This window comes from Ammodytes marinus (genome assembly GCF_949987685.1).
Source record: "Ammodytes marinus genome assembly, chromosome: 4".
Classification (NCBI taxonomy): domain Eukaryota; kingdom Metazoa; phylum Chordata; class Actinopteri; order Uranoscopiformes; family Ammodytidae; genus Ammodytes; species Ammodytes marinus.
Window position 1 is genome coordinate 6,082,443 of NC_137233.1, and position 20,671 is coordinate 6,103,113.

A 20,671-nucleotide genomic window follows, 5' to 3' on the forward strand; every position below is an offset into this window, starting at 1 on the left:
GTGAGCTGTTTGGTCGATCATTCAAGCCCTTTTTTTCGAGCTTTCATTCAGATCTTAAAGTCCTCATCACCAGCAGAGGAAGTTGGTTAAAAACTGCAACTTTGATTAAGATTATTTTGTCCGGCTACTATTTCAAAGTCAAAAAGGAACTTTTACCCTCAGTGTTATGATTCATGTTTAATTTACTTTAATATTAAAAATTCCCCTGAACTGTTATCAGCATTGCAATCGGGAAAGTAATATAAACTGTATCAACCTTATTAAATTAAAGTTAACTTGAGCTGTTTGTACTCAGATAGAGAAAGGTTTATTTAAGTAGATAGTCAAACACAGATAATAAGCACTTCTAAATGCGGGTGTAACCAGGCCTTTAGTCCCAGTGTGGCTAGAACCACTTAAATCACTCAAAATGATATGTATAATGTAAAAATTATATCATAGGATAAAAGCTCAGAACAGAATGTGTTATTGGATTAATAAAGAAATCTATTCTTAAAATGTTGAGAGCTGATGTTGTTTGAATACGACATGATTCACGTTAACCAATTTCTGCAAGATAAAAAAACACTTTTGAACTCTTTGGAATGTCAAAAATAAAACTGCTCTGTTAGTAGTTGATATATTACATCAAAGCAAGGAGAAATCAGCCTGAAGTTTTGCTATATTTGTGTGAACAAATCCCATAAAAAGACATAATCAACAATGTGTGAGTCTGTATCTGAAAACTTTCTGACTTACTTGCTATAACTGGTAAAGACGCGTCACAAATACTGTATATACTTTTATTTTTGGTCATTTCCTAAATGAGTTGCTCACTGTTGTTTTTACAATGTTACTCATACAGTCTCTGGTTACTCATACAGGAGGATATAGACTGCATTTATTTGGGACTATTTTAAGCTGTGGAGGAATCCACATTTGGTGCTCTAGTGAGTATTTGAGGCATTTGTTTCATACAGGACGGTGTATGTTTGATTGTGTTCATGGTGATGAGGGAACATGTCACCCATGGCAACACTCTGACACCCTGATGTGTTTTTATTAGCTCATAAAACAAATGAATTCCATGGAACAGAGTAGGATGTATCAGGCTTTGGATACTCATACACTGAGAGAAATCTAAAATATACCCAGACGTATCTGTTACCTCATAATCATGACCAAGTTTTAGTCATAGTGTTTTTCTCATTCCAACCCTTTCATGTATTTATTTGGTGTAAATGTTTTGTTTATACCGGTTCTAGGTATTTTGATCTATGACACTCTCACTGACTGTACACACGTAAATGGGCTGTTCCTCACAGGATCAGAGTGATATAAAAGCTCTGAAGGTTTCACATCATTGTGTGTGTTTGTTCTTTTGTGTCTCAGATGTCTGTGAAGCAGAGTACGGGATGTGCAGCGCCGTGTCTCGCGTGTGAGGGAAGCTGCTCAGGGTTCCAGCCACATTCTTGGAGGTACAAACTTTTACTTTTGTTTTTTTTTACATTATTATTATTATTGTCTGAGAATGAAAAGAACAGAACAAAATGTAAAGAGCTGGCCACAGTCTCAGTGGTTTTTCCAGCAGGTTTTGAGTATTTTAGCTGATTCACTGCTCTGACTGAAAATGTGCTACCAAATACCACGGCCACTCACAAGCTCACAGACCACATGGAAGAAATAACATAGAAATAGTTGTGAAAAGGATTTTTAATACAGTTGTTTTTTACATCAAAAAGCTTGTAATCTGTGAGCAAGGCACCTTAGCCTGGCGAGACCAGCCTAAATTTGCAAGCTTCACATTACTTTCTCTCCCCAAGATCAGACCTACCATTCGATCCTTAGTGGAAGGCCACCTGTGATTGGTTGCGAGAACAGGCTAGACCCAGTTCCTGAACGCAACTGTTAGTTTTTCATAGATGGGAAGCCAGTGAGGGTCATGTAGTTGTTGTTAGTTGTTGTTAAAGGTGCTACAAGGAACTTTCAGTTTGTGTTCATTCTTGCACCCCCTTTGGACAAAAGCGGTGGTGCTTTTAGCCAGCTGTTGTTCCTGGGTGAGCGTACCCGGACAAACGCAAAAGGAAAAACATTATAAAAATACTGATGGTCTTGTTTGCTGTTACATGTAATTAATGATCATCAGAGGAAAAATTTGACTGTTTCAGAAATATTGAAAAGTTCCTTGTAGCTACTTGAATTCTCTCCAAATTGATTTCATGTGATATCCCATCACTCAATGTCTTATTCCTTCACCTTTCTGACCTTTCTGCTAAACAGAAAAGCTTGTGTAACATGCGGCTGCAGCGCGGTCGACCACCAAGCTCCGGATGACGACACTGAAGATGACCAGCGAATGGGACGTCTGCTCGCTGACTCTCCGTGTTCCCACCTCACGGCGAAGGTGAAAGGGGGCGGCGGCCTGCGCATGTACAAGAGGAACCGCATGGTTGTCACCAATCCACTGGTGTCCCGCAAAGACCCGACATTCAACACCACGAAATATGACTGGGCGCCGGCCGGCCTCACACAGACACTGGTGAGAGACAATGTGAAGTACAGGAGGGTGGTGGTGGTTAGAAGGCTGTTGAGTTGATTTGAGTTGACACACATACACACACACACATATATACACACACACACACACACACACACACACACACACACACACACACACACACACACACACACACACACACACACACACGCCTATCCATAGTTTTATCCAATCAGTTCCTGGTACCAATTTTAACCAATCCCTGGTTTCTGGGCTACATTTCATTTTCCCATCCTGTCCCATATTCTCATAAACAAAGAGCAAGTAAATATGTCGATTCAGCTCAAACTCTCACCACCATAAACGCAAAAAAAATGGATTATGTTGTCTGAACCAAAAACGAAGGAGCCTCTGTCTGCATGTCCAACCGTCTACAACATGGTCTGGTTTCCATTAGAGCTGACTGGAGCATGTTTCAGGTTTCACAGCCTGTAATTATGAGGATGACAGTGATTACTGAGCGGTGGGGGAGAGACATTACTGTGGTGGGACTTGTACAGACAGATCCAGATCCAATAGAAGGGCTGTTTTCAGATCTGTCTATGAAAGTCTTCTGCTTGAAGTTTGTTTTTAACCCAAGGGTTTGTGTGTTCTGCTGTGTGTGTGTAGAGTTTGGTACTGCACAGCTCCTTTTGACGTCAATTTGAGTATGTGACGGTTGTGTATGCGAGTTTGTTTAGGCGAGAAATGCCCGGATGAATACTAACTTCCGGGAAGATTTTGTGTATGGATCGATAAGATAGTTTTCCTACTCAACCGCCCCACAATGCATTTGTCTTTTCAAACAACATGGAAGATTTTTTTTTAAATAAGTGAATATCTCCTCACGAGCCGCTACCGGTCTGTACTGTGCGTGAGCTGAAACAAATAATCTGGTGTTAATAGACAGCCTAGGCTCGGTAAATGGGCATGTTGCTATAGCTACGGTGGGCACCCTTTGTTTACATAAGTTTGAAGAGCCTTGGCTGTATCTTAAAGAGGACCTATGATGCTTTTTGACTTTTATGACCTATAAACGTTTTTATGATGATGTATAGTCATGCTTAACCATACTAAATTATCAAATAATGACTTACATGCATTTCGACGTATTCCCTGCTGACCGTCTGGGGTGTCTGTGCAGAGCACGAAACACTATTCTAGCCAGTCGAGAAGTCACGTGTTCAAAGCGGCTTGACGCTTTGTAACTTCGTGACGTCGCATGTAACTTGGTGTCGTCACCACGCGGATGTTTCCATGTATGGTAATGCTGTCACTTCCCTGTTCGCGTCTGCCTCGCGCCCTTATAGGTCCATGCTCGCGCTTCCCGCCACTGAAAGTGTTCCGGAAGGAAGGTAACCAATCACAACGGAGTGGGGTTTGCAGGAGGGGGCGGGGGGGAGCGGAGATGGCCGAAGCACAGGCGGAGGGAGCGGAGATGGCCGAAGCACAGGCATGCTGGATCGCCAAAATAAGAGAAAGAGCTTCCCGAAAATCTACATAGTTTTTTGTGATGTGATTCGTGTCAGGTTGCTCTATAGCAGTGTAAAACAAGAAATTAAGACCAGAAAAGTAGTATAATAGGTCCTCTTTAACACAAGTTTCACTGATTTTGACAAAAAAGTTTTTATTTTTAACAAGCATTCTCCAGAAATTTCTCTGATTCCACCTTTAACACCCCATGAACAATTTGTGACCAGTATTTTCTGACTCATTCACCTTAGAGAGTCGGTTAACCAACCTACCAATTTCAGTGTTGGGACATGCCAGTGAAGCAACGTGCCAGAATAAAGAATAACAATTGATTTTTAAATTCAATCAAAAGTATCCTGGAAATATACCTGATAAAGACGTGGCTGAGATAAAGAGAATTAATTCATTTTAAATTAGCTTCAAAAATATATATTTTTTTTTCAGATTTTTTCACAGTTTGATCATATTTCTGCTTGATTAAAGACTCTGGACTCATTGTTATTGTAAACTGTATAAATGTTAACAGGTTATAAAATGTTTTAACTCTCTCACGTCACTAACACTCACGTCACTAAAATGCCTCTGCCCTGAAGTCTGCCTTCTCTGAGGTGTGAAGTTGACATACACTTCAAACAAAACAAATTTTTTATAACTTTAACTTCAAAGCTCTATATATCTTTTCAGGGTGTAAATAATGAGCTAAAGTTCGATTTAAATTGACTATAATATAGACAGACACCTAGTTAAAAATGCAAAGAGATTGCATGAAAAAGACAATAAAAGGAGCAAATTAAAAGTTACAGGTTAGAATGCAAACAGAAAGTATAACAAATACTGAAAGCTGCTTCTCCGAGCAACAGCAGTTACTTTCTCTGAAGGTGTCAACATCAAAATGCATGATCATCTGAAGGTCTGAACTTATTCTCCTTTCTCGTAGACGGTGCAGGTTGGCAGGTTGGCAGGTTTAGAATTACTGTGATAATGACCAAACAGCTCGATGGCATTGTGAATCTGCAGCCTGATACATGCAAAGGATGCTGTTTTTGTCTGTTTTTCAATGAAATACTTACGGTAAAGTAACCGGAATCAAATTCCCACCAGGCGATGCAGTACATGGATCTCCTCCCAGAGAGCCAGCGTCCTCTCTCGGGGACGGAGGGAGCGATCCAGCGACGCAGGCATCTCCTCGGTCAGCTACCGGTCTACGATCAGGACCCCATGAAGTGTCAGAGCCTGGCCACTGAGGACGAGGTATGGTACACTCCAGAACCAAACACTAGTGTTGTAGTACTCGATTTTCAAATTGGTCTTGAGATGGTATTTAGAACACAGTTTTACTCCGTCTTCTCTCCATCTCAGACAAGGAGAACTTGGATTATATGTCAAGACGGTTCAAGACCACACAATTGCTGGGGATATCACAAAATTTCCCGTGTATGATTTATTTGTGAACATTATGACTGTGATTTACAATGGCCCAGAAGGTTCAGCCTTACTGCAAAGTAGAATCAACAACTGAAACATTTTGTGGCACTTCTTGAGCTCCTGTGCCAGTGTTGGGGGGGGGGGAGGGATGACGACACCAGTTTGTAAACGCTGCCAGACTCAGAAATACAGAGAGAGTTCTGTGGAGCTGATGGGCTTAGTCCACTTTGTGTCAACTCGTTTGGCAATGGCTTGAATGTAACCAACATTAACATCAATATGAAAAACCTACGCACTATAGCTTTAATACAGCTGTATGTTTGTTGACTAATACATCAGTTTTAAGGCTTAAAAACAACTTGCACAATATAGAAACTCTTGTAACGACTTACCTCTGATCTCCTGCAGATTTCGTCGATGGTGCTGTTTGTGAAGCAGTACAAGCAGGATGTGCTGGGGGTCGGGGAGGTGGCTTTACCTGGGGAGGGCGGGGCTTTAAAGGAAGCGGCCAATCAGAGGAGAGAAAAGGAAGCCAAGGACCGTAGCAACAAGGACCGTAGCAACACAGAAAAGAAGGTGGTTAAGGATCCCCATGACCGCGGGTTGATCAACAACAGCACTGACTCCACTAGAGGCTCCACTAACGGGACACATGGCAGCACGGAGACCGAACATGTAAGGGAATGGAGGCCTGATATATTTTGAAGTTTAAATCTTCATATCCTATAATAGTGTTTTTTTGCTGTGACAAAGCACTTGTCAGACAGAAAACATCAGCAGATGTATTTCCATCCTTCAGCCCAGTATTTCTTTATCTTATTTTTTAGTTGGTTGATCTCTAGGCTATATCCTTTATTTGCAGGGTCCTGTTGCACTGCTAAGACATTCCGCAAACCCATAAACACCGTAAAGTGTAATGGTGTCCCCATTTATCTCCAACTTTTTTAACACTTTAGTTGAATTTATTACCGCAGCATTTACTCCAGTATATCACTTTCAATAGACCTTTTCACGTTACTGACAACACTTAAAACACACCTATATTCTGGGTTATTCTGGGCTACATTGGTGTTGCTGTGTTTCTGTCAAAAAATGGTTGAATTAAAGTTCAAAGTAAACTGGACAGAAGGGCTGCTACTCAACAGTTAAGTTGTTTGAAGGATAAAACACAAACAATCACATACACACACACACACACACACACACACACACACACACACACACACACACACACACACACACACACACACACAAAGCTCTCCAAGGCCTAGCCACTCGAACCTCCTAAGTGTTTCCTCAGTGATGTTCAGTTCCTGTTGTTAATGAATTTCTTATTTTATCACAAAGTCATCGCTTTGGGTGTGTGTGGTTGGGAAGGGTGTGTGTGTGTGTGTGTGTGTGTGTGTGTGTGTGTGTGTGTGTGTGTGTGTGTCTAGGGGGAGGAGATTGCATAAAACACTTTGTTCTTCATTCGCTGGTATGAAAATTGCTATAAAAATAAAGTGTGGTTGATGATAGAAAGAAATCTAGAGCCCTTCAAGTTCTAACGAATAGATTATGCATTCCTATCAGATTGTATAACACAGAAAGTTCCCAACAGCCACTTTAAACTAGAAACCCAAAGTTCGTATATTTGTATATATTACTCTGATACCCTGCCATCTCTCTTTCCTCTAGATATGTACTGGTTGCCTTGGTGAGGTTGCCATGGAGAGTCCAGCTGTTTATGCAGAGCGTGCCGGTTACCGTAGCGCCCTGTGGCATCCCACCTGCTTTGTGTGTTCCGATTGCGGCCAGGGATTGGTGGACCTGGTTTACTTCTGGGCCAATCAGAAGCTGTTCTGTGGGAGGCACTACTGTCAGACGGTGTGGCCGCGATGCTCGGGCTGTGACGAGGTGAGGCGATGACCTGTATTTATTTATTTGACTGTCTGTCTGTCTGTCTGTCTGTCTGTCTGTCTGTCTGTCTGTCTGTCTGTCTGTCTGTTTATTTATTTATTTTACCTTTATCTAACCAGGCAGGTCATTAAGAACACATTCTTATTTACAAAGACGGCATGTACACAGACTACATGTAAGAATGATGCATTAGGTTGATCAACTTTGAATGAATTGAACTGGATTAAATCAGTTAAAGGTGCACTACGCACTACGGATTTTTTTTAATTACATTTGCAGAGCCTGCAGTTAGTTTTCAAAACATATTTATTCTACGTGTAATTTTTAGTATTGAATAATTCTATCATAATTATTTTGAGGCACCTGGAACCAAACGTAAGACTACAGAATGCTTGTAAACAAAATTGTTGGCCCTGCTGCTGTAAACAACAACAGAGAAACAGTAACTTTTTAGGAAGCTTTCTAACTTCAAACAGTGTTCCAGGGATCCAATTTTGCAATGAGGAAAGTTTGTTTATTCAGTTATGAGAATATATTTTGGAAAGTTTTTACTTCTCTGACACACCTAAAGTTACATAGTGCACCTTTAAATAACAATGTTTTTTCCTTCCTCAGTTGATCTTCTGCAAGTCGTTTCAAACGTCTAAAGACGGACGGACGTGGCATGAGCATCACTACTGCTGCTGGAGGTGCGGTCAGAGCCTGGACACACCCTGTCAGCATCAAGACACACAGACAGTCAAACAGTGCTGAAACTAGAGTGACAAGACAAAATAATGTTAACAAAGTAAATCTAATATTGTCCCTTAAACTAAAAAACTAAGTCCCCGATAAATTCTTTAAATCATATGTTTGGTTGACACTCAGTTAAAGGTGCTGCGAGGAACATTTTAAATATTTCTGAAACAGTCTAATTTTTCCTCTGATGATCATAAATGACATGTAACAGCAAACGAGACCATCAGTGCAAAGAATGCTATTTTTATATAGCTTTTGTAAATGCCTTTGTCATGGGAGCAACAGCTGGCGTTGTTAAAACACTACCGCTTTTGTCCAAATGGGTTGCAAGAATTAGCACAAACTGAAAGTTCCCCAGAGCACCTTTAAGTGAATATATCTGTTATAAAAGTATGTAATAGTCAAGATGATATATTGATATTTTAAAATGTGTAAGGCCTCTAGATTGACATTGAATTACTCCAAGACTTGTTCAGTTGAGACTACTGGTGTTTCAGCTCAAGTGCTTAGGGAAATGTTTAGTTGACAAAGTGTTTAAAGCACTTAGAGAAGGATTTGGTTGATTTATTGGCACTTAAAGTACTAACAGAGACCGGACCCAGATGTGCTGGTTTATAGCCGGCAGCGTTTCAGATTTAAAAACAGCTGCTTTTCAGGACAGAGCGGATTTTAATGTTTTAATTAATATGGATACAATTAAAACCTATACTCTGTTTTGAAGGGACATATTGCAAAAAAAAGGTACTTGTCTTTAAAACAAGGGAAATAATGTGTTCAAAGGTCATCAACTTATCTTAGAAGACTTAACGAAATGCGTATGAATTTGCAATTAATTCCTTACATGTTAGGTTTGAATGTGCAGATTTAAATGGTTTTAACAGATTTTAATAGTTTGACGTAATCCTCAGAGAACTGGACAGGCAGAAGGCTGGAAAATGCTTCACACTAATTAATCATTAATAAAACTATGCTGGATTTTTTTTTTTAAACCCACCAATAAAGTTGGGTCGTGTGTCTTTGTTTGTACAAATCGAAAGTAGAGATTTTACTTACCAATAATATGTACGTGTGTTGTGTTGTTTCAGTCAAACTGCAGATCCATTCTTCATTTAACCTCTTTCATAAACATGGTTATCTGTTGCTGCTGCTAAACGTTACTTGCTTTATCTTAGTTATATTCCTGATTGACATATTAAAAGTTCAATATAATGTTATGTGTGACAGACGAGATGGTATGGGGAGGTAGATTTTACAATATCAAATAGATTTTTGATTGCATATTTTTTGGTCTGTGTGTGTTCAGTATGATGTGTTTAGCCTATAGCTTAGCACAAAAACTGGAAGTGGTAGGGAACAGCTAGCATAGCGTAGCCTAGCTCAGGCAATTATGAATTTATGCACATCTGTAAATTATGACATTTTAGTCTTTGAGTAATATGATAAACAAGGATTTCTAAGACTATCCGCTTTGTGATTTGGTAAGGTAAATTTGTGTCTTCATAGCTTTTAATTGTGTTATAAAGACAACACTACAATGTTAAATGAATGACTCAATTCTACAGTGGATTGTAAATGATGTAACCTTAGTCATATTTTATCTGCTACATGTCATGTTTAGTTTTTCTTTCTGGAGAAAATCATCACATCAAGTCAGATTGTGTAAAGATTTCTCTGTTGATCAATTACTAATAGCTGATTGGTTGGAAATAAAGATACTTCTAATTGAACTCTCTTTTGTTTATCATCTTTGAATGGATGAATGACAATTTTGTTTTCATACAAAACAAAACACCAGTATACAGTATACACAAACAGTATTGCCATACCAAAAAGAAGTGAGATCAGATTCAACTTGATCCATCCTGCTAGAGTAAAAAACCATTAAGTCCGGAAAATTAAACAATTAGATTAAGGTAAGGGGATCACAAACCTCCATTTGGTGTGTGTGTGTGTGTGTGTGTGTGTGTGTGTGTGTGTGTGTGTGTGTGTGTGACCTACTCCCTGCAGGAATGTAGAGTATTCTTGTGGGTTTCTCTGCCAGCGTTCCAGAGTAGCTGTGTAACACCGCTGACCGTCTGACAGACGCTTCCTGAACCGTGAAAGCAACGCCAGAAAAGGATATTTTTAGTCCCAAACTCAGAACAATTCATTGGAGTTTTTTTATGGCCTGTAATAGCAGCAGGGTGATTATCCAATGACTGATTCCGCCCCTCCTTTGATTCTATACACAGATTACCAAATATGGTTTTGAACTAATGCTGTTCAAAAAAAATGTTTTCTTCCAATGGTGATGTTTAGAAAAATTACGCTTTGAGAGCATATACTTTGTGGTCTCAGTCCTAGTTGCAGTGGTTGCGGGATCAAATCTGACCCGTGGACCTTTACTGCAGGTCACCCCCCCCCCCACCCCCCCCTCTCTCTCTCTGTCTCCCCATTTCAACTCTGTTTCTCTCCATACCGTCAAACAAAAAGCTTGAAAATGCCAAAATTAAATATTAAATTCTAACCAGGTTATTGAAATGTAAAAGTTACATCATGATGTTGGCATTCGGATATCAGATTACGGCTTCAGATTCTTAGTGATGGATCACAGTTAAGATTGAATTTGAAAACTGCAGACGTTTTGTTTGCTTTTTGGAATTGATTAGAGGGGAATGAGAGCCAACTTAAAATGAGCCACATATTTTTCCAAGGCCTTTGTGAAAACCAAACCAGAACTTAAACATCCCCAAAGCAGGGATACTGTATGGACATAAATGATGTATGCTTATGCAATAAAGTAAAATACAGTAAATGTACAGGTTCGCTTGTGTCAAATACAACAAAACAATAAGCAACATAAAAGTATAGAGAATTGACAAATGAGCAAACTCTGGTGTGCTTAATGAGTGTCTACATGTAGGCCTAAATATAATTTTAATGATTTTGTCAAACTTATCAAATCGAACTGTTTAAAGCCTGAGACAACTCTGTTCATAAGATTTGTATCTGAAACTTTAAAAAAGATTTATTCACACACAGACAACAATGAAAACTGTCACTGTGCTAAATGTTACACAAGTTAAAAGTTACAAAACACTGAAACGTTGCATGACATAAGATTAGATTTTAAATTATAAGCAGAACTAATGAAACTGAAATATCTTGCTGTTGCCTAAATGTTGCCACAAGGGACATGTTCTCCACAGGCAGACACAGACGCTTTTATGAGATGTTGAAGAGATATTCTATATATAGTCTGAATGCCTTCCCTGATTAGTTCTTACTGCAGAAATACTGTGGACAAACAAAAATATTGTATTTTCAGCCTTGCTTGCAGCATAGCTCCGGGGAAAATGATGTTTTTTTGTTACATCCCTTTGATCCAGACTCAAACTCGTCAACAACAATTTTTTTTTTAATGAAAATGTGTTCAGAGGATGAATTCAGCAGACTTTGGTGATTGCAAGTGGCTCATAAAAAACTTGGACATAGATGAAATAGCAAAGCAGATTTCTTGGATGTGAAAATGTACTTTAGTCTGATATAGATTATGAGGAAAATATATTTTCAGTGCCTTTAAAATCTTTAAATGTTCAATCTTAATTGTAGCTGTTAATATGTACCGGTAGATGTAATAAAGGCTACAGATGTTGCTGCCTGAACGGTGAAATATAAATGGCATAGGCTTCTACACAATACAGACCTGAGACGGTGGCGCCCTCATGTGGATAACACATTTAACAAACATTGCTTACATAGCCTACTATTGGTTAGTAGGTTAATATTTACGACTGTACATGAACGCAGCATGGTTTCATTGTAGGCTACTTCCCCTTTAACTGTAGATGAAAGACTGTTGTGCAATTTGGGTGAGAGGAGGAGAGGCGGTCTGAATGGAAGACAGATCCTACTCACAGATACAAGACGACTCGAACAGGTACGGTGCTGCTCCTGCATGGCTACTTATTACATAACATAGGCTAGATATTTATATTATTAGATGTACATGATATAGGCTATGTAGGCTTAATCAATATGCCTTAACTTTAGAAGCCGGATATGTTTTCAGCCAGTGTGTTTATAGGCGAAACTACAAAGTCATGTTTGAGATGAGATGTTAGAATATAAAATGTCACGTGTGTAGTCCGAAATGTTATATGATTTATCTACCGGTCTGATACTGCTCTCCATGGAGCAGATTTCAAAATAAAATGCGACACTTTTCTTCCATAAAAATAACAGGAAACCGGCGACGATATGTTTTCAAGGAAGTTGCCTTTTCTGCTCCATTGATCTCTTTCACACCGGTTGCTAGGCTACTGAACTTGATCGCAATACCAATACTAATATCGCACTAATATCACAATCCCAACTCATCCACCTGCTTGAGATTTCGACAAGGCTACAGGTCCTTATCTTAAAGTTAATTCTTGACCTTGGACATAAATGGCGGAATATGAATAATAGCCTACAAAAAATTGTAGCCTAAGTTCTTTTGTGTTCATGACATGTCTTTTTGTATCTGTCTGGTTTGGTTAAGCGTTTTAACATCTAGGTATAAAAGCTTATTTGGACCTTTTAAGACTGAAGTTACAGAGGTTCTAAGAAAAGTGAAATAATAATAAAGAGTAGGCTATTAGGCTATAAATTGAGTACAATGTTTAAGTTATGTATGGGCAACTTATGAGAATTATTTTCCTCATATGACTATCGGCCTACTTGTATGGGCCAACATGTATCTGCCTGCTTTAGTTATTGATTACTTTAGTTTATTTATTTTACCACACAAAGAGCTTTTAAAATATGAAGTTTTGTTATTATTTAAATTAAGCTGAAATATTGAGTTGATCAATCAATTTGTTTATTGACTTGAGAATACAAATTGGAAGATTTCATATTTGTTTGCAATTTTCTTCATCCTTTTTAAGCTTCTCAATTGTGAAGGTTATTTTTTTGCATAGAGGCTCCTAGATTGACAGGCGAGGCAATTAGATAAATAGTTTGACATTTAACATTGAAATTTGATATTTCGGCGGATTATCCTGCTAGGGAGGAAGTATAGTCATGAGCAGAAAAATGATCTGACAGATGATAGCAGTTACAATGTGCTGTCTTGTTTGTACTAAACAGAGTGCTATCCCTGTAATACAACTGATATTCATGATTTGCACTGCTAATAATACATTGTATTTGTTAGAGTGCTTTTATATGGTACAAAGCAATCTCAAACTGCCATCCAACTTGACAGGAGCATAAAAACCAGAAAATTTAAGAGACGGCATTTTTGTAAAAGAGGTTTTTAGGATCTTCTTGAAAGAGTCAATGTTGTCAGTATCCTCAGGGCTATAACTGTGTGTGTGTGTGTGTGTGTGTGTGTGTGTGTGTGTGTGTGTGTGTGTGTGTGTGTGTGTGTGTGTGTGTGTGTGTGTGTGTGTGTGTGTGTGTGTGTGTGTGTGTGTGTGTGTGTGTGTGTGTGTGTGTGTGTGTGTGTGTGTGTGTGTGTGTTAAAGCAGTTTGCAGCGATGGAGCTGTTATTTTTATCGGGAGGTATTCTGGTCGTCCCCGTCCTCGCCTTCGTCACGTCCTTCCTGTTCTTCCCTGGAGAACTGCTGAAGGCTTACAACTGGTAAACACACACACACACACACACACACACACACACACACACACACACACACACACACACACACACACACGCACACACACACACACACACACACACTGAAACAATAACACCTACTAGTTTGACTAGTTTTACAAGTCCCGCTGGTGGTTTCCAGCAAGGTTGTGATCAATATTAATTTCATATTATATTAAAATAAACTATTCTAAAAGTGGTCTTTTTGCTGCCAATACGTCCTTTGGCAAAACATTTCATAGGTTTTATATTTCAGTATCAATCATTTCCTATAGCGCAGGTTCTGTTTAATATATATCAATAGAATATTCCTCTAAGGTAACCCGTGAATAAAAAATAAATAACTATTTTTTTTCCCATGAAGCAGTCCAAATATGGCATTTTTAAAAACATGTAGAAAATGTAAATAAATTATCTTATTTTTCTCTTTGTCATGCTCTCTGCTCCCAAGCAAACTAAAATTCAATAACTTCTCACAATATTGAATTTTCTTATCACATCTGAACCTTTGGACCACATAACCTTTTCTTTAGCGTCACCCACAGAATAAACAAAAGAATAATAATGTACAAAAACATATTTATCTAATGTTACTGTCTCCAAAATATACTTTTATTGTGAAGGAGCAGACCCAATGTGACCTCACCTACTGGACTTTGTCTAAGCTGTGAAAAAATGTGCACGTTGGCCAGGCAAAAGATTATCGCTGTTTCACACACACACACACACACACACACACACACACACACACACACACACACACACACACACACACACACACTTAGTGCTGACTCACTTCTGTGTTCAATGTGAAGTTACAAAACCCAGAAATATTGCGTGAAATAGGATAAGATTTAAAATAATTAGCAGAACTAATGAAACAGAAATATCTTGTTGTTGTAAATGTTGCCACAAGGGACATGTTCTCCACTGACGGACACAGAAGCTTTTATAAGATGTGACACATGTAATCTGAAAGTCGGAATGCCCTCCCTGATAAGTTCTTACTGGATAATTGTGGACAAACATCTGTTCTCAGAGAAAAATAGATATTGTTTTTTCAGCCAGTGACATAATTCGAGGGAAGTCGTTCCACCCTTTGGTCCAGACTCAAAATTGTCAACAACGACTTTATGGAAATGTTTTCAGAGGATAAACAAACTCTTCTGACCCCCTGACTCTTAACTTAGTGCCAGCACTACATTTGCATTTTTTCCACGTTTCACTGAAATACAGCTCTGGAAAAAAATAAAAGACCACTCCAAATATTAAGTGTCTCTCATTTTACTATTTAGTAAAAAGAAAATGTTGGTTTTATAATATAAACTACTGACAACCTTTCTACCAAATTCTAATAAAAAATGTTGTAATTAAGAGCATTTTCTTAATAAGTTATGTAGATATGATGATTTAAAAAAAAAATCCAGACTTGTCTTTTAATTTTTTCCGGAGTTGTATCTCAATAACTATTAGATGGATTTCTGTGAATTTTGTACCGGCATTTGTGTCCCTCTTCAGGATCTATTTTAATAGCTTTTGTCATCCACTCAATTTTCATCTAGTGCTATTATCTAAGAGAAGAAACGGCAATGCAACAGATATATAGGCAAAAGGTTGTTAAGTTCAAGGTGCAGTGTCATGACGATATAGTATGTGCTAGGGAACTTACATATGTTAACTGATATTGATTAACTGATTATTTCCTGCCTTAAGATAATGTTGTTTCAATAATATACTAAAAGGTAAGTGTTGGGAAAGGGTGAAAAAAAATAAAAAATAAAAAGCAAGATCATAGATACACATACTCACTCACTCACTCACTCACTCACTCACTCACTCACTCACTCACTCACTCACTCACTCACTCACTCACACACACACACACAATGCAGCTGACATATGCACACAATAACCCTTATAATCCTGCTGTAACCCTGTGCAGGTTCTGGCGTCGCAAGCTGGGTCTGGCGGTTCGTTACTCTCACAGTGGAAGTTACAGATTCTGTTATTCTGTCCGCGGGACACCGGGGGGCGCCGTGCCTTCTCTGCTGCTGCTGCACGGCTTCTCCGCCACCAAGGATATGTGGCTGCCTATCGTCAAGGTAACACACACACAGATATGAATGTAGACAGGTGCAAATGCAATTTTCTCACTGAGAGTCTTACTCCAAAACAATTTTTTAAGCTATAAGTGTGTAACTTTTGCATATAAGTGAATGTCGGTTAGATTCTTGACAAATGAGTTGACACAAAGTTGATTAAGCCTATGAGCTCCACACAACTCTCTGTTATTCTCAGTATGGCAGCGTTTACAAACTGGTGTCGCCCCCTCATGTAGATAGTGTTGTTTTTATTACAATCAAACTGTGACTTTTGGGACGTTTTTTCACAGAACTTCACAAAGAGAAAGTTAAATAATTCCTAGGGCGGCCATAGCAGCATTAATATTTTAATCTGTCCTTGTGTGTGTTTGTTTTCTCCTCCAGTATCTCCCAAAGAATCAGCATGTGGTGTGTGTGGACATGCCGGGGCACGAGGGGACGAGTCGCACCGGGGCCGAGGACTACTGCATCCAGGGACAGGTCCTCCGAATCCACCAGGTCCGTGTGTGTGTGCGTGTGTGTGTGTGTGCGTGTGTGTGTGTGTGTGTGTGTGTGTGTGTTTAGGTGTGTATGTGTTTAGGTGTGTATGTGTGTGTGTAAGTGTGTGTGTGGACGTGCGTGCGTGCGCTTACTTGTACAACTATTTTTGTGAGAACTAATTTAAGTTTGAGACCTTAAAAGTAAGGACATTTTGGCCGGTTCTCACTTCAGGCCTTTTAATGTCTGAAAGTTAAGACAAGGTTCATATTAGAATTCAATTTAGGTAAGGGATTGTGCAACGGGTTAGGCAATACGTTTTGATGCTATGGGTTAGGGTCAAAGGAATGCATTATGTCAATGAATGTCCTGAAAGTATAGCAATTCAAACGTACTCTAGATGATACAACAAACATACGTTATATGAATTGTAGTAACAGGCTGGAACGGAAACTTGTGATAATGTCCTCACTGTGCTTTATCTGATCATGAGGTCTCTGGCTCTAGAACTGGAACTAACATGAATATTTTGTCTATGAATATTCTCTTTGTCTGTGGCTCTTCAGATCAACCGTGTTGGATAAAAATTCAATGACTGTTCCAGTTCCCACAGACACCCAGATTATACTTCACCTTTCCCCTACAAACTGTCTGAACCCTGTTAACTAGAGCCGGCCCAATGAATGAAGTAAAAATTAATCAAAGTACATTTCTGACAACAAATAGTGATTAAAGAGATTATAACACCTGTGTGTGTGTGTGTGTGTGTGTGTGTGTGTGTGTGTGTGTGTGTGTGTGTGTGTGTGTGTGTGTGTGTGTGTGTGTGTGTGTGTGTGTGTGTGTGTGTGTGTGTGTGTGTGTGTGTGTGTGTGTGTGTGTGTGTGTGTGTGTGTGTGTGTGTGTGTGTGTGTGTGTGTGTGTGTGTGTGTGTGTGTGTGTGTGTGTGTGTGTGTGTGTGTGTGTGCAGTTTGTGAAGAGTATTGGTTTGGATAAGACGCCCTTCCATGTTATCGGGACATCGATGGGCGGGAACGTTGCTGGAGTCTACGCCGCCCAGTACCCCGCTCACCTGTGTGGAGCCACGCTGATCTGTCCAGCAGGTAAAGACACAATGTCTGGATAGATAGATAGATAAATGGATAGATAGATAGATAGATAGATAGATAGATAGATAGATAGATAGATAGATAGATAGATAGATAGATAGATAGATAGATAGATAGATAGATAGATAGATAGATAGATAGAGACGTCTAACCTAATCTCCTCTCCCTCCAGGTCTGGTTTATCCCACAGAGTCTGAGTTCATCGCTCGTCTGCGTGAGATGGAGAAGAGTGATGAGCCTGAGTCCATCCCTCTGATCCCCTCCACGCCTCAGGAGCTGGAGAGCATGCTGCGCCTCTGCTGCTTCAAGCCACTCAAGCTGCCCCGACAGGTACAGGGCTGTCCCCAAACTGCCTGCTCCAGATTAAGACCATTTTAATGTGACTGTGAGGAACTTTCAAATATTTCTGAAACGGTCTAATTTTTTCCTCTGTTGATAATAAATTACCTGTAACAGCAAACCAGACAATCAGCGAAAACAAAGCTTTTTTTATATAGTTATTAATAACGCCTTTGCACAGGAACGATTTCCCGGGAACTTAGACAAAACGATTTACGATAGGCAGGAAAAGCCTGTGTTCCATGAGCGGTACTAAATCAAAGTTTACTTTGCTTCACCATGGTCATATTACCATTATTATCTGACAAAGTCACATATACCGGTATATAATACCGGTTTGTTAGCGCATCTCGATGCATCCTGTGGTCTGTTTTTCACTCGCTTCTTAGACAAAAGCACGCGCTGCCGGTACATGCTAGCAAATATCTTTATGGCATCCGGCACCGCTGACGTAAAAAGACTACCACTGAAAGTTCCTCGTATCTACTTTAAGGCTTTGCATAAATAGTTTCCTCTAAATACAGAATTAATGTGCAGGGCAACTGCTGTTTATAATATAAGTGTGTGTGTGTGTGTGTGTGTGTGTGTGTGTGTGTATGTTCGTGTGTGTGTTCGTCTTCATGTGTGTATCAGGTCCTGCGTGGTCTCCTTGACAACAGGATCCCCAACAATGGTTTCTACAAAGAAGGTCAGTTGTTCTTTTCTGCTCCTGGTTTAAATGTGTTGTTGATGCAAACGCAACACTTCCTCCGTGTTTAGCTGTATTCGTTATAAAGTCAATTACAATATGGGGGAAATGTAGATTTTATTCAAATTATTTAATATCGGTGGATTTCTGGTTTGTTCAGTTTTCATGGAGATCGTCGGGGAGAAGTCTCGTCACTCGCTGCAGGAACACATGCACCTGATCACATCACCGCTGCAGGTCATCTGGGGGATGAAGGACGAGGTAGGAATGATATGACAATGACGTACCAAAAAAACCCTCCCAAAAAAACCCTTCTAAAAAAACAAATACAAAAGAATTACCAGAACAGTGATTAAGAAAAAAAAAAAACAGGACAGCCAGAACAGTGCTGCAGGCACATACACAAAAGCTAACCAAGTTGGCCGTAACAAGCGCTACATTTGGTAACCCGACAAAACAATATTAAACTAGAACTTAACTAAAACTAAGACTCATGGCGACCCCCAATCCCACCGCTAACCCACCACACCCACCCCAGTAATCTCTATATGTATATTTGTCCGGATGACAGAAAAATGTAATAGTTACATGAGTTCTTGGATTTTATGTACTGTAGGTCTCTTTTGCATGATAGTAAAACTGTTCCTGGGATTTGTATTTAGTTCCAAGACCATTTAGGGCTTACTAAACAGTGTTTATATTGTTGTTTTATTATCTTGTTTAATTGTATTTTCTTATATCATCGATGCCAGGGGACTACAGATGAAAAATTGCCTTTTGGTTAATTCTGGCATTTTTAACCCATGTATGATCATGTGTTTTATTAATTTGCACTGTCCCCTTCTTAAATAAACTGAATTGAATTGAATTGAATTGAGTATATAGGATGTGAAAATCTCTCCTTTGTGTGGATGAGTTCTCCTATGTTCTTTAACCGTCCCGTCTCATCTCCCAGGTGGTGGACGTGTCGGGAGCTGAGGTGCTTCAGAAGTCTCTTCCAAACTGCCGGGTGGATCTGCTGGATAACTGCGGTCACTCCGTGGTGCTGGAGCGGCCCAGGAAAGCCGCCACCCTCATCACGGAATTCCTGTCAGCGCAGGAAGTCGGCAATGGGAACGCTAAGAAACTTTCCTGAAGAAAAAGAAGAAGAAGAAGAAGAAGAAGAAGCAGTTTGTGTCGACCCCCTGACACCATGAGGGGACAATGGAGGCAAAGATTAAAGCTGGAGTCTATGATTATGGGCCTGTTGTCAAAATTACTTTTTTTGTCAAAATCTGTGAATATCTCCTGCCGATCTACTACATGTACGTACTGTGTGTGCGCTGAAAATAAATCCAGTGTTAATACGCAATTACAGAGCCAAGGCTATGTTTAACACGTTTTTTTCAGTGCACACACACAGTACAGACAGGTAGAAGATCGTGACGAGATATTCACTGTTTCTGACATAAAGTCTTCTCCAGAATTGCGGACTCCACCTTTAATGAAGATAACGATGAGTTTTTCTTCAACAGGATTTTCGCCTGTGAAGATTAAATGAAAACGCATAAAGACTGTTTGATATTCCTGAAGTTTTTTACACAAGCAGCACCATGCAGGAGGCAGGAGGCTCTGTTTTATAAAAAACATTCCATGTTGGGATTTTGCACATTTTCATTTAGGAAATCTGTATTTCAGTCCCTGTGTGTGTGTGTGTGTGTGTGTGTGTGTGTGTGTGTGTGTGTGTGTGTGTGTGTGTGTGTGTGTGTGTGTGTGTGTGTTCTCCTGCTCTGGATATTTAACCTCATAAAACACCTTAACATGTTGGCTTTATTATACTTTACTAAAAAAAGTTTGATAAATGCTTGAGCACCTGTATGAAGAATGTCTCTGGACTACATAAATAAACATTCTGAAGAAAAAAATTATTGATTTTTTGATTGATTGGAAACACTGTTTTGTTTGTAATGCACCGACTTACCGCTGGGTGGCGACACATCTTTAAAGTTTCATAAAAAAATACAAAGAGTAGATAATTTAATCAAGATGTACCACTTCGTAGCCAAAATGATTTTGTTATTATGTGGTATCGTGCAGACAGTGGGTCAGTGTAGCCTTAATAAAAATGTTTACATTTGACGTTAGGTTTTGGTGATCATTTTTAGTCACTTTGAGAATTTTAGCAACAGCAGGCCTATTTGTTACCCACATATCTGAAGACATTACCAAATCTTTCAAAAGCTTTTCCTGCTCTATTAGCATAAGCCGATGAAAAATATAATGCATCTAGTATGGAGTAAAGTAGGTTTT

General features: G+C 39.3%; 2 protein-coding genes across 4 annotated transcripts in view; both read left to right on the forward strand.

Moving 5' to 3' along the window:
* The window catches only part of lmcd1 (LIM and cysteine-rich domains 1), a 19,551-nt gene extending 9,799 nt beyond the window's left edge, over positions 1-9,752 (forward strand). For both annotated transcript variants that reach the window (XM_080026214.1, XM_080026213.1), the window contains exons 2-7: positions 1,372-1,457; positions 2,260-2,518; positions 5,090-5,239; positions 5,822-6,088; positions 7,091-7,309; positions 7,928-9,752. In XM_080026214.1, coding sequence (XP_079882340.1) covers positions 1,372-1,457; positions 2,260-2,518; positions 5,090-5,239; positions 5,822-6,088; positions 7,091-7,309; positions 7,928-8,065 — 1,119 coding nt within the window. In that variant the 3' untranslated portion in view covers positions 8,066-9,752. The remainder of the gene's footprint in view (positions 1-1,371; positions 1,458-2,259; positions 2,519-5,089; positions 5,240-5,821; positions 6,089-7,090; positions 7,310-7,927) is intronic.
* Positions 9,753-11,911: 2,159 nt separating this feature from the next.
* LOC307249486 (monoacylglycerol lipase abhd6-B-like) lies at positions 11,912-20,159 on the forward strand. 2 transcript variants are annotated; one of them, XM_080026217.1, is made up of 9 exons: positions 11,912-11,969; positions 13,546-13,658; positions 15,613-15,772; positions 16,157-16,270; positions 17,217-17,349; positions 17,528-17,685; positions 18,328-18,382; positions 18,543-18,643; positions 19,338-20,159. In XM_080026217.1, the coding sequence occupies exons 2-9, from the start codon at positions 13,555-13,557 to the stop codon at positions 19,515-19,517; spliced, it is 1,005 nt and encodes a 334-aa protein (XP_079882343.1). In that variant the 5' UTR covers positions 11,912-11,969; positions 13,546-13,554; the 3' UTR covers positions 19,518-20,159. The 2 variants fall into 2 exon arrangements, with proteins under 2 accessions (XP_079882343.1, XP_079882344.1); XM_080026218.1 differs by having other exon boundaries at positions 11,961-11,969; positions 13,543-13,658.
* Positions 20,160-20,671: the final 512 nt, after the last annotated feature.